Source organism: Larus michahellis, chromosome 9, assembly GCF_964199755.1.
Source record: "Larus michahellis chromosome 9, bLarMic1.1, whole genome shotgun sequence".
NCBI classification, from domain to species: domain Eukaryota; kingdom Metazoa; phylum Chordata; class Aves; order Charadriiformes; family Laridae; genus Larus; species Larus michahellis.
The window spans coordinates 48,331,388-48,344,972 of NC_133904.1; the positions used below are offsets into that span (position 1 = coordinate 48,331,388).

A 13,585-nucleotide genomic window follows, 5' to 3' on the forward strand; every position below is an offset into this window, starting at 1 on the left:
GTTAACTACTCTTGAAAAAGCATTTTTTTTTAAGTATTGCATCTGAGATTTGCACGCCAGCAGCCAACTGTGTGACTGAAAAGCAACACGGCATACGCACTGACAACAGGAATACCACAAGCAACATAAACTAAGAACGCAGACATGCCCTGCCTATAAATATAGGACAGAATTCAAATCATAGCATGCTATTAAACTAGTTAGAAGGTATTTGTGGGTGAGGATGTTTGGTGAGGACTTGGTTGGTTTTTGAGGGTTTTAATTCAATGTTTTGCTCATTCATATTTAGATATGACCCACTGAGAATCCCCATTAAGTTGAAAGGAAGCAGGTTAAGCCCCCCCCAAAAAGGGAGCATAACTGAAAAGGACACCATATGAAATTTAAAAGGCTCTTTTCAATTATTTAGTTGAGCACATTTCAAATACTCCACACCAATTCCCAGCACTCCATTCTATCTACTCTTCAGTCATGTGCTGCCGTGCTGATATTCTTAATTCCTCCACCTTTTTCCTCCAAACATACCAAGGGAAAGAAGTTGCTCAATCCCCCGGATTACTCGTTCACATTCTTCGTCTCTGGAGTGGGCCCCCCATTCTCCTTCCTGGGGTTTGTAGAGAAGAGCTGTCAGCTCATCTGGAGTCACAGGAACTCCAGCACCAACCTCCTCTGGATAAGCAGCTAAATGTGAAGAATTCAACAACAGTAAGCGCTAGCAGTGGCAAAAAAACTATTTACTTTGTATATGGACATGAATTCAACACACACTTACTTCCTTCTGGAATTGGTTCCATGTCCCATGGACTCATCCTCTCTCTTTCATTATTGTCCCAGCTATGAAAAAAATACATTCAAATACATCAGTTAGAGCTGAATATAACAACACACCTTTTCTCTACCAGATTTAAAGAAAAAGGTCACGTCTTTTAGAAACAAGACATGTCACTAGCTACATGCCAACTCCTTATCTTCCTCTTGTATCTCCTATATATTCACTGCACCGCCGTTTACACTAAAAGTGTTGGTTTAGGAATAAGTTCATAATTAAATAAATAAAACCAAAGCGGCGGATTACATATTTAAAGGGGAAAAAGGATCCTAATTCTAGAGGTACACATTTAAGTTGCATGTGAAGGTCTACGAGACGCAGAGCATGTAAACACGTGTGGTACGTTACAGCTACGTAAATACTTACTGAACACAGTAGCACTGGAAGGAACTATCAGGATATTCTGCCTGGAAAGGCTGCTGACTCTCCACAGTTCCAAACCACCAAGCGTCGTCTATTATACTGCGAAATCTATCCCCTATAAGGAAAAAAGATTGCATTCAGGAAAAGAACAACATAGATAATTGTTAAATACTTCTTTTTAGAGAATCAACTTCATCTTTCATAAACACACTACTTTGATTCTTAAATCTTGCACTACGGGAATCAAGCCCTCCCCCTAAAGAGAGGACTTTCACATCTCTAGTAATTAGTCACAGCTGCCTCCATGCCTCAAATCACAATATAACAGTAGATTCTTCTGCTATCACAGGCCTCGTAACACTTTCTCTCATTTCTTTTTCTTTTTTTCTGCTACGGGAATTGCAGCAAACAGCAAATAAAGTGTCCAATGATCGCTATAATATCACGCATGGTATAGTCCTTTCCATCTTGTATGAGAGACACTGTATCCCGTTAGACAGCTGCAGAAATGTTGCAAAACATATGGAAGTGGAAAAAAAGTAGTCACCTATTTGCCAGTTCCTTTCTTTGGCTTCATTATAAAACTGATGCAGCACAAGGAAGTCAATAACATCTGGCATATCATGGTACCTTCATGAAACAGACAAAAAAAATTGCTTCTAGGACCCATACACATAGTTCCACACGTACAATACAGTCTCCAAACACAACATTTCATGCATTTTGTTTTCAAGTTTGGCGTAATAACTAATTAATACCACCACCATGCCTTGCGAGAGAGAAAAGGAAGGAGGGGCGAATATTCTAAATTGCAAGAAAATCTCTTGAAGAATCTCATCAGCATTTCAGTAACTTACTTTATGGAAAATGATTCTCCTGTCATTTTGCCTGTGGTTGGATCTAGGAATGCAAGCTTCAAGCAGCAAAGCGTAGGAGGCCCAACTTCATATTTAATTCCTACAGTCTTCACAAATTCTTGTTCCTATTTATCAATAAGCATGGAACAGTATTATTTTAACTTGCCAACAACAAAAGCATCCACGTTAAAGGACCAAAGATATTAATAAAAAACAAATGTGTTTCCACTCTAGAGCCCAGGTAATTTCACCCATGAAAGTTTTCTTTTTTCCAAATACTAAAAATCAATCACAGTAACCTTAAGAATGAAGAAGATACGAGATGCGCATCCCCTTGCCAGATTTGCGAAAAGGATACCCACAAATTATTTAACTTTCGTAATAAGATCCTAAGGAACATACCCCTCTGGTTTTAACCACACTGATGGCACCAAAGGTGAAACCTGACTAAATCCAGGGCCTTTCACCCCTGCATAGCAACACACAGGGGAAACAGAAGGAAATTCTTCCTCTTAAAGCGGAAATTCAACAATAGCCTTTATGTTCACGTCCTGTCAAACATCATCCGGTAGTAAGATCTCTATCCTAAATGAAATACTATTTCCTTTGCCTTACAAACTGGTGATGTCTTTGAGGATTACAGCTGGAATCACTGAATACCTAGGACTAGTAACTGGATATTCTTCCAGGAAAGCAATTATTTTCATTAATAGAACCACTGGCATACACATGTATGAATATTGGCACATATATGTGCTCTTCTCTTGATATGAAATCTGAGTAAAGCAGAAAAAAAATACGGCAGCACTGCGGATTAAATACTAAGGGGCTCAGTGGTTCAAAGCGAAAGGATAAGAAAAATCTCCTAGCACCTACCCAAGCAATCCATAATACTTTCATTTTGTAAAAATATGTCGTAAGATACTGTCTTGCCCTTCCAAGAATTTAAGAATATACACAATTATATGCTTAACTAGATCCACTGTTTAACAGAGCTTGAGCGTACATTTAGGGCTTTACACCATGATCTCTTACGTCTTACCACAGTGTTCAAAACAATAAATAGAACCCAGAAACTCAGGTCATTGTAGAGTATCAATAGAACTATAAACAGCTTTTGAGTGGTGTGTTCTGCACAAATTAATGTTAAGAGAAAAAAAAAAAGTCATAGAATAATTTGGGTTGAAAGTGACCCCTGAGAATCATCGAGTCCAAAATCCTGCTCATGGCAGGGCCAACGTCTGAGTTAGATCAAGGCGCTCAGAGCTTGCCCTGTTGAGCTTTGAGAAGTCTTCAAGGCTGGAGATTCCATGCTCTCTCCGGGCAGCCCGTTCCAGTGCTTAACTACTCGCACTCTGACTTTTTTTTTTTTTTTTTTTTTTAATATTCTACATTTTTTCCATCTATCAGGCAAGAACACCACACTAGATAAACTTTCACATTCTTTAATATCCTTCTGGATTCCTTTTATCAGGAACTGGAGAGATGTAAAGGCTTTGTGTTAATGACAACACTAATGTTAAGATTTACAATTTTAATTTTTATATTAACTTTTTAAAGTAATGCTTTCTTCGTATTTTTCATACTGTTTTTTAATGTCAATTTAACATGACAGAGACATCCATCTCCTTAAAGTATTTGTTTAACTTACCCTGAGTTCCATTTTGTTCCATGGTTGTTTTTGCATGTTAATACTGTAAATTTTTGCTTTCCTTACTGCCCGCACGTAAGCTTCATGGCCTTGCCTAAAGTATATGATCTAAAAATAAAATTTAAAAAGAAAAAAAAAGAAAAATGAAGAGTTTATTTTATTTCACTGATTGTTCCCTTCATGCTTATTCTAAAATTTCTACAAACACGTCAGGCGTCATCCCTTTCAGAGCATACTGCACGCTTCTTTATTTCATTATACAGCACTCTTCTCCTTAAAAATGTTTATATCAGCTCCCAAAGTGGCAACTGCTATGTGCTTATCATTAAGAAGTATTCAGGTTTGTCTGAAGGTGCACAATCACTTCTTTATGCTGCTCATAAGTTACACGCGCACAAAAAGAGAGATAGGACAGCTAGCTGTGAGCAACTAGTTTCTGGGGGGAAAAAAAAAAATAAATTATCAAAACTCAGCCTATCTTGAGCATGATTCACTGCAATTATGGCTAGATTTAATAGCTCTGACCAAAACAAGCTCATCAGCCTAGGTGGGAATTTCAGAATTGCTACATGCGTTACCTCATCTCCCATTTGTGGGACAAACGGTGAGCGGCGGGGTATGGTATCCAAGATCCACTGTGGGGCCAGCCATTCTTCACTGGGTTCACCTTCCATCGAAAGCAGCCCACTTGGTTTCTGAAATATATTACATTAAATTTAGAATTCAAACTGCAATTACTGCGGCAGAACACATGAAAAACTGCTGATACACCATTTATTGAAGATAAACTAGATACGAGGGCAAAGCAAACGCTGGAAAGTCAAACCTCAACTAAATAGTAGGGAATAAGATATGTTTGTTATAAATATAATAGAAGATTAAGATGTTCATAAATAAAGATATATTTCTTTCCTTAGAAATATTCTAAATGTCGTCTTTAAAAAATACTACGAAAAAAAATCTGACAACGTAGATCTAATACAAAGACATTATAACTTTACAACAAAACCACCTTGGAGTAAAACTAACTGCAGTGAAGAGCGTAAATCTAGGAGAAAACATCCCACCTGTAATCGAGAACTACCCGCATGAAAACAGAAGTACATTTATGTCACCATAGCACCAAAACGTAACATTAAAAAAAAAATTAATCTGGTATTACAGTTATTGTGCTATCTATAGGATCTTTCTTACTGTACATTTGTTTGTGAAAGATTTTACTTTGAAAACAAACACTCCACAAAAAAAAAAAAAATGTGAAGTTAAAAAGACCCTAAAAAATTAAAATTGCTGACCTTTTTTCTAGGCTGTTTAAGTTTCCTTCGTTTTGGCTCCAGTCCTTTTGTTCCCTTCATATTTTCATCTTCAGAACTACTACAGATTTTCCGAGCTGCCTGCCTGGTTTGTCTCTTTGGAGGCTGGAGATTAATTCCAGCATCTGCTGTCCAGTCGGAATATTCACTTGATGAATCACTGAGATAATAAAAAGTTGTAAGAAAGAAAACAGCACTTCAGTTTTCACACAATGGAGTGAAAGGTCCAAACATTCGACCTGTTCTTCTGGCTATGTGGAACAGATGTCAGGATTAGCACAAAATTTCATTCTCGTGAGAATGAAAAGAAAATCTAAGCGCTATCTAGTTCGTGTATTTCAGCAAATTATTTTATCAATTATTTTACTCCCAGTAAAACTACAGTTATGGCTGATACCTACTTTCATACTAATTATCTCGCTGATTCATAGGCTGACTTCATAAGAACCAACTGCCCAAAATGCATGAGAAATTTAGAAAACTAGAGCACTCTTCTAAAAATACAGTTCTTAACTTCTTTAATATCCAAATAACACCCATGCAGTATTTGTATTAGCTCATGGCCCTTCCAGCCATAAAAGTATAACATTAAAAATAAGAAAAGAGACTATAGAAATTGTACATAAACACATATTGACAACCGAAAAATTAGGAAATACTGAAGTATGAACAGAAGATATGTAAACGCTTCTATCAATATTTCTATGACATATGACTAACTGGTATTGATTTTTTCAAGCAGTTCTTAATAAAGGACAACATTTTCTTACAAATGGTCTTTCAAAATTGTTCCTGACTTTAGAGAAAAAAAAAAAAAAAAAGCCCACAAAAAAAATACAATGTCAAATGGTTCATGAAGAATTAGCGAAAAAAGTCAGTCTTCAAAATTAAGAATTTTTCACACTGATTTTCTGTTAAATACTGATATAAAAATTCTACAATTAGATAGTCACTCAAATACATAAAAATATTTGGTCACAGACTCCACAAATTTTGTTGGTTACCGTTTTAAAGTACCTAAGGGTACTAAACACTTTGCTTCAGTCTGTCACAAGGTGTAACAAACGGGTACTGACTTGCAGTCATTGTAAGACAATATCAAGTGGCTGTCTTAAATTGGCTAATCAACTGCTGTTACCAATTAAGAGAGCAGTAAAGCTACCTGGAACTGCTTTCACTTTGCCATGCTGCCACAGGATCATCCATAGATGCATCACTTGTGCCAACAGTCTCATCTTCCTGTATTAAAAACAAAAGGTATCATTTTTGTTTGCAAGCAAGTTACACGAGTTGCCTCACCTGAGGAAAGCTTTGTATTTAAGGACTGGTTTAGTTTTTACTGGTTTAGTAACTGGTTTAGTTTTAAGTAAGTCCACAATTTCTTTCTGTATCTTAACTAGTGTTATAAGGTATGCTTACAGAATCTCTAGAAACAGAGATGTGAATTTTAATGGTATAAGAACCATAGAATGAGTTCTTATTTAATCGTCTGATGAATTGATTTTAGTGTCAAGCTTTATAGCTATTCTGTGTGTTCAACGCATTTACAAAGCGACAATGTTCAGTCTCTTTTTACTTTGCATGCTTCCTTAATGAGAACAAGTTATATTTAATCTGATATATTTTAAGTTCTTCCCTTGCCAATATCAATGATTAATACCAATACTCAATCTCTTTCAACAACAGTCTACAGATTTAGATGAAATCAAAGTACTGAATGTGACCTAGAATATATGTGCAGTATGAAATCCCAAAATAGCAAGTGGTTTAACGCAACCCAGTTAAATTGACTTGAAAATGTTTCGGATTTCCAAAAATACACAACCTGTTTTAAGCTAGTTTTGAATACTGCACTGGCATTGAGGTAAATGATCCTTCTCTCTCCAAGATCAACAGACTACAGTAACACCACAAATCCGAAAGACTCAATGATTTGAGTGTTTTTTCCTAGGTGGAGCAACTCAGGGCCTTGATGTGCCCTCAGCGCATCTATTGTCAAATCACGCTATTTGTGAAGAGGGAACCTATGGAAAGAATCGCTTGATGTTTCAGACCTCTGAGGAGCTGTCTGATTCTTCCCGTGCACGTGCGTTTTGACTTGCTCCCTGCTGGTTGTGCTCTATGGTGGAGCGCGTTTGGTAGGCGTGCTGGCGTTTGCGTTGGTTTCTTCTCAAAGACCTTCCACTTCCTGCTTGGTAATCATTCTTTTATCACAGAACAGGAGGGACAAAGAAAAAAGAGTAGAGATTTAATAATGAATTGCACAGTTAAAAGATGCCTCATTAAAGTGACTGTACCTTGTATCCCATTTACAAATGACAAGTAGGAAACCTAGAATTAGAATTGAAAAGGCATCTTTTACACATTTGTAGTTCATTTCAGTGCACGTGCAGGTGTGGTTTTTTGGTTCAATATCAATTCTACTTTTTAAAGTAGCAGTCCTGAGAACGGAAGCTGTGGAGAAATAGCTTTTTTTTCCTAAAAAAATATGTAGCCACTTTAAAAAGTGTGGCACCTTTAATAGTTCTCCTAGTTTCCACAAGTCAAACTGAACACCCACTGTGGCTCTGCTCTTTTCCTTTCCCAGTGTCTTCCCATTACTGAAGCCTTAAGGATAGAGATTTATCGCTGCTATTTGCATATTAGAGTATAAAGACAGACAAATTACAGCTACAGAAGGAAGTCGGAGATCCAGAGAAACAATTAGTACTATTGATTTTCTAAATAATTTAATAAAATTGGGCTTGGGTTTTTTTGTTTGTCTCTCTTTTGCTCAGTGCTCAGCCCTGCTTCGCACCCGGGTTCTCTCTTCCAGTGAATTAACTCACCCGTTGTAAGGTGTGGGATGGCTTTCTCTTCTTTTCAACAGTGTATAAATTAATTTCGATTTCACCTTTGGCAGCTCGACATTCTTCCTGGACCCTAATACATGGGAAACATTCATTTTATTCAATAAATCATCATACAACCTGACAGTCTCATTAATATACACATTAAAATACTTATGGTTCCCTTGCTACAAGAAATCTGTGCACAAGTCCTCCTAGCAGCATCCACACATACTTCGCTCCTGGAATCACAAGTTAAGGAAGTAAACTCTCTAGTTGAGCACGCATAATTATTATTAAGGAAGCTGAAGTGTATAAAAATTGTTTTCAAGGGTTTTTTTAAATAAAGCTTCAGGAAGATGAGGTATTTGGACTACTGAAGAAAGATTCAATTGTGAAGAGAAGGAATTACTATTCTCAACTCTCCAGCAGAGGCTATCACTCTAATCCTAACGTCTGAATTTCAAAACAAACGAAACCAGAAAAAGCCAACACATTTCTGAAAAATCATTTTTTAAAACTTGTAACAGGTGTATGGAAGGATCATTAAACATTATACAATTAAATCTCTTTTCCCTGTCTCACTTAGCATCTTACTTGCTGATGCCAGGAGGAAGCTCATTCACCACCACTCTCCTGCTCCACGCCATGAGATCTCTCTCCGTTGCCATTTGGCTTCGGGGAGCGTTGTGATGCATTTGCCGGACCCCTTCAATCTGACCACTTCTCCGGAGACCAACGTTTGGTGGAGACGTAACATCCAAACCTGGACTTCGAAGAGCTAAGGAAGAAAAAGATTTTTCTTCACTTCTATAAACCATTTATAAAATTTGGAATTGAAAGCTTAAGGACTGCTCAGAGATTCTTTTTTGGTGATAAACAACACCTATTCTATGTTAAGGGGCTTTGTCTTTTGCTTCAGATGAACATTTTTGTGTATTGGCGTCGGACTACTAAAGATGCGTACCCTACTGTAACATCACTGTGGCTTGCTATATCTTGGAGATATCTGAGGCAAGCAAAGAACATAATCTGTGAGAAAAGTTTTAAAGGCACTTCCTTCAAATCAAAGTCTTGTCAACTGTTTGAAGTCTCTGACATCATGAATTTTAAATTCCCTGGCACAAGAAGAGATGAGGTTGACAAGAAACTGCTGCAAGGTTTAAGTTTTCTGTTGTACCTCCATTTGTTCTGTACTTGTAACGTTTATCTACCGTGCCACAGACACCGCTCCTGCCCTGGGCTTTTCATCAGCTGGCACAATGCAGGAGTCTATATAAATCTATACAAAAATATTCAGCTATTTAAATATCAGGTACTTCATACGTACTCTAATTAACCTACACAAATGGGCAGTTCCTGTAGCAAAGTCACTGATCAATGCAAGTTCCATAAGGTGACTACTTTAATTTCTATACTACTCATATCTGGAAATTCCCTTTCACACAACTACAGGGGCATACAAATAAAATTGAGAACCAGGATTGCACAACACATCGACCTGTTGTAAGAAGCAGAAAAGACTTCTTGAGCTGAGGCTGGCTTCTTGACAATACCAAGTGGAGATCAAAGCAAAAGTGTATTTTCAGCATTTTTCTCTACTATTTTTCCTATTCCTTATTGAATTTAAAGACAAGCAACTCCAAATCTAGCAATCCTAACGAGCTTTGCCAGGAAATCTAATTCAGACCTGTGTAATTAGACATTTAACCTAGAATTAATGTATTAGCTGATGCAAATTTTTTAAAAGCTCAGGATGACTTGCACCACAAGTCCCCAGCATCTGCTCTCTTACATCAGCTGTACTCAGCTGCTTCACAGTCAGCTGCTCACGTCTGATTGAGTTTGTTTTAAATTTTTAATCACTTTGTGTATTAAAAATAAAATCACAGTAGCAGAACACTTACCAGGTGAATACTCTCAGGCTTTCTAAGGAAACACTAAGCCAGAGCAGACATGTTTATTTTATAAACACTGATGCTCAGCCTGAGCATTTATGCTGCAACAGGAAGCCATTAGCCTGTCACAACATTGTATTCCATTGGCATTCTCTAATTATATACTGTTATCTTGACATTACACAGTCACAAAGTATCATCTCTGCAGTGACTGACATCAAGACAATACAGTGAACTTTATTTTTTAGGAAAGGTTTGTAACCTTGAAAGGAATAATTACAGTCTAATAGATCTAGGTAATCAGACACAGCCCAGTTAGACCATAGTCCCCTCAGCTGCACCTTAAACCTTTAATTCCTGTGCTAGCATCAGCAGAATGCACAGCCACTCCGCACAGGTTCACAGTGTGTACAAGAACAAGAGAGAAAAGCATCCTCAAAGACAAAGTCTCAAAACTTACATTAACACATTTTGATTAGTACCTTACTACGCTTTAAGAAAAGGAGGTAAAGAAGGGACACTTACCTCCATTAACGGAGTGGGATCTATTGAGTGGAGGGTTTGGAAGAGTTTCTCCTTCATTAATTAGTCGCAGATCTTGTTCCCTCTGTAGCTCTCTGATCATTCCATCAAGGATACTCTCATCTTGGTCATTAGTTTGCTGACCGATGACTTGTTCAACTACTTCACCATCACCTTGACAAGAACAAAGCCACAACTGCTTATAAAATGATTAATTTCTGTTCTACTAAACACCAGAGAAACAAACTTAAAATTGTGCACAATTATTTGTCTGCTTTGCAAAACATCTGATCACCAGCTGGCCTTCTGCTCTCATGTAATAAATGGAGACGAAGTTTAAAAGAGAAGTTACAATAAAAAACTAAAATTACAGACCACGCATAAAATATAAACACAAACCCTTAAAAACAGCAGAAAGAAATTATGCTGCAGTAGGTAATAATGGAAGATCTCTTTTTGCAAAAGCTTATAAAAAAAAAAAAAACTGTTTTAAAAAATAAAAGCTATTGTTTCAATGTCTTCCTTACCTTCCTGCTTCCTTACTCATATACATAGTTACACTGAGGTTTATGGGACAATTCTTTAAGCATGCTGTCCTATCCCTGGTAGAAGCCCACAGTATTTTGGAATACTGCCGTCTCCTCGTCTTGCCTCCAGTCAAGTTGACTCCACATACTTCCTTCATGCCATAAAGCCACCCCATCTCCTCTTCTACCTTTACACTGAATTTAAATTACTAGTTTCAGAAGACAACTGAAACAAACAAATCCTTATAGTACCATCCTATTGAGCTGGTGTTCAGTACTGTGCAATACATGTATTATGCATGAGTTTTAGACAGCATACCATTAGCTACATATCCCAGCTGAGGAATAAGTTGTTCATCCTTGCAATTTTCCCTCCCTGGTACCAGCCGCTGGAACCTAGTAGGATGAGGATTTCCATCCACATCCACCAAGAATGGAGGAGGCATAAGATGTGGAGCCTGTTGAGTCTGTTCATCCAGCACATAGTTATTTGCATCACGGATCAGTGGTCGGTAATCCGTATGGAAGAACATCTGATCTGGAATCTGCAAGAAAAGCAATTTAGTAAATAAATCAATGGCCATTTGCAGCTGTCTTGCTGCTTTGGAATGGCTCCCATACCCATAAACCACAATTCCTACACTTAGGATCAGCAGAAGAAATGTTATGACAGAGAACAGATTCCTACCACAAATGTCTTTTATTACCAAGGCCTGATGCAAAAATTCAATAGTAAAATATGCCAACAGAGGTGAATAGGTAGAAGTTAATGCTTTGTTCCCCTGTCTAGAGATCCTCTTGTCTAAATCTTTTTGATTTAGGTAAACAGCAACTGCTTCATGATCTAATTACTATTTTGTCTGGGGGAGGGCAAGGGAATAAACTATAACACAAATACTTCTAAGACAAAATCAGGTCAAGATATAGATGAGTTTAAAATTCATTCAACCCACCTTTTCATAATATTTATTGCATCCAAAACCAAATAGTAGCAGATGTCCATGAGAGTCTGTGCAGGCAAAATGCTGTCCATCTGGTGAGAACTTGCAATCAAAAACAGCTCCGTGGCCTTGGCCCTCAATCTGCGTACAAGCACAGAGCATCCCTTTCACAAATCATGCATTCTCTATAAAAGCGTTTTAACAAAAATTTCACCTGTGCTCCATCAAGTATTTAATCCTAATTCTGTGTAAATTCTCATCTTGCTCAAGACAGATTTACAATTATATTTGTTTCCACCTAATTATTAAAGCTTCACTGAGCAATAAAGTCAAAACCTTGCATTTTCTCTTTGTCCTGAAATTTCAGTACAACTTTTAATGTATGTTCTGAAACAACTACCTAGAAGTCTACATTTTATGTTAATGGAAGACACAGGACAAGCCTGCACCAAAGATCTCAGACACGTATTGGCTCTGTACAAGCCGGTTTCACAGCCCCGAGTGCCAGGAGGCTACCTCAGCTCCTGAAGCCGTACAGCTGCATTCGCTCAGCGCTGGAACTAAACCAACCAACCTGGCACCGGGCGCGTTAAGAGAAACGCGGCACAGAGCCAACCATAGCGTTTCCCAGACCACAGCACTGTGCTACAACACACAGGCTTACTGGTTTTCATTGCTCTACCTTGGGAATCACTATAGTCTTTTGCATGGTATAACCATGCCCATACACACAAATAATATTTAGATGTAACAGATCCCATGAAAGTCTCGCTGCCACACTTATAATACACAAAAACATACTTTGGTGGGGCTTACTGAAGAGTATAGAGTTTTCTTTTGAACTTGTAGAAGTTTTCCCCTAATCATGTTGTAACGTTGGTCACAATAGGTATACAATGAGATCTGCTTTTGCCTCAAGATCAGTTTTACACAAATGTGGAAAAAAAAAAAAAAAACACACAAAAACCCAATCTTCCCTGATCACTCTTACCATGTTAAAGTAATTGCGAATTTTAGTTCCTTTGTCTATATCCCAAACAAAAATATTTCCATCATGACCCGCTGAAAGTACAATTCTTTGGTCAAACGGATGGGCCTCCAGAACAAAAACTTCATCATCGTGACCCTGCAATGAAAGCAGGGTGAGAAAGAAAGTCATAGTTCTCCACGTAATATCTCCAAAGGTGCTAGCATTTAGTGTGAAGACATCTCAGTTCAGGTAGTCATCCCAGACAGCTCAATTTACTGGATCTTAGACTAGAACTTAGTCAACATTTCTGTCAGAGGCTTGGCATCACCACCGCCCACTTTGGAAGTGCCTGGGACTGCAGCTCAGCACAGCCGCGATGGAGAGGGGCGGGGAGGAAGGAGAAATCAGCAGCTACAACTTCTAACCCGGACACAAACGGTGGCCTCCAAAGGGCTCCCTTGCCTAGCCAGCAATCACCGGGGCCTACCAGCATTTTGGTCATCAGCTGCTTTCCCCATGATAGACACTCTTCCCAGTAAGCATAAGACAGGTGGCGTACTTCAGGACAGAACACTCTTTGTCGGGGGGAATGATGATGCAAGTTTAGCCTCAAATCAATTTCAGAGCCGAATGAGAAGCATTTTGGGTAGCCCACTCGAGTTTTACTCACAGATAAGCTATGAAGAAGCTGCCCGGTGGATGAGTTCCACACTTTGAGAAGGAAATTGTTGACTGCAGTGATGACGGTGGCATCGTATCTATCCCAAGCCACCATAGTAACCTTCAGTTTAGTCACCTTGTCCTCCCCAGATGCTACATTGTTTCTAAAGAAATTAACAATTTAAAGAAGAGATAAATCAGTAACTACATATGGAAACATTTAACA

The 13,585-nt window shown here is 38.1% G+C and overlaps 1 protein-coding gene across 4 annotated transcripts in view; it reads right to left on the reverse strand.

Moving 5' to 3' along the window:
* Positions 1 to 13,585, reverse strand: part of BRWD3 (bromodomain and WD repeat domain containing 3) — a 59,150-nt gene that overhangs the window by 12,641 nt on the left and 32,924 nt on the right. For 3 of the 4 annotated variants that reach the window (XM_074599815.1, XM_074599814.1, XM_074599816.1), the window contains 17 exons: positions 13,370 to 13,523; positions 12,721 to 12,855; positions 11,742 to 11,870; positions 11,108 to 11,333; positions 10,265 to 10,435; positions 8,439 to 8,622; positions 7,842 to 7,935; positions 7,068 to 7,217; positions 6,176 to 6,252; positions 4,996 to 5,173; positions 4,279 to 4,395; positions 3,701 to 3,808; positions 2,050 to 2,174; positions 1,740 to 1,822; positions 1,196 to 1,307; positions 773 to 834; positions 526 to 681 (listed from right to left, as the gene is read on the reverse strand). In XM_074599815.1, coding sequence (XP_074455916.1) covers positions 526 to 681; positions 773 to 834; positions 1,196 to 1,307; positions 1,740 to 1,822; positions 2,050 to 2,174; positions 3,701 to 3,808; positions 4,279 to 4,395; positions 4,996 to 5,173; positions 6,176 to 6,252; positions 7,068 to 7,217; positions 7,842 to 7,935; positions 8,439 to 8,622; positions 10,265 to 10,435; positions 11,108 to 11,333; positions 11,742 to 11,870; positions 12,721 to 12,855; positions 13,370 to 13,523 — 2,261 coding nt within the window. Of the gene's footprint in view, positions 1 to 525; positions 682 to 772; positions 835 to 1,195; positions 1,308 to 1,739; positions 1,823 to 2,049; positions 2,175 to 3,700; positions 3,809 to 4,278; positions 4,396 to 4,995; positions 5,174 to 6,175; positions 6,253 to 7,067; positions 7,218 to 7,841; positions 7,936 to 8,438; positions 8,623 to 10,264; positions 10,436 to 11,107; positions 11,334 to 11,741; positions 11,871 to 12,720; positions 12,856 to 13,369; positions 13,524 to 13,585 lie in introns of those variants that run through there. The other variant, XR_012588942.1, reaches the window with a different exon arrangement.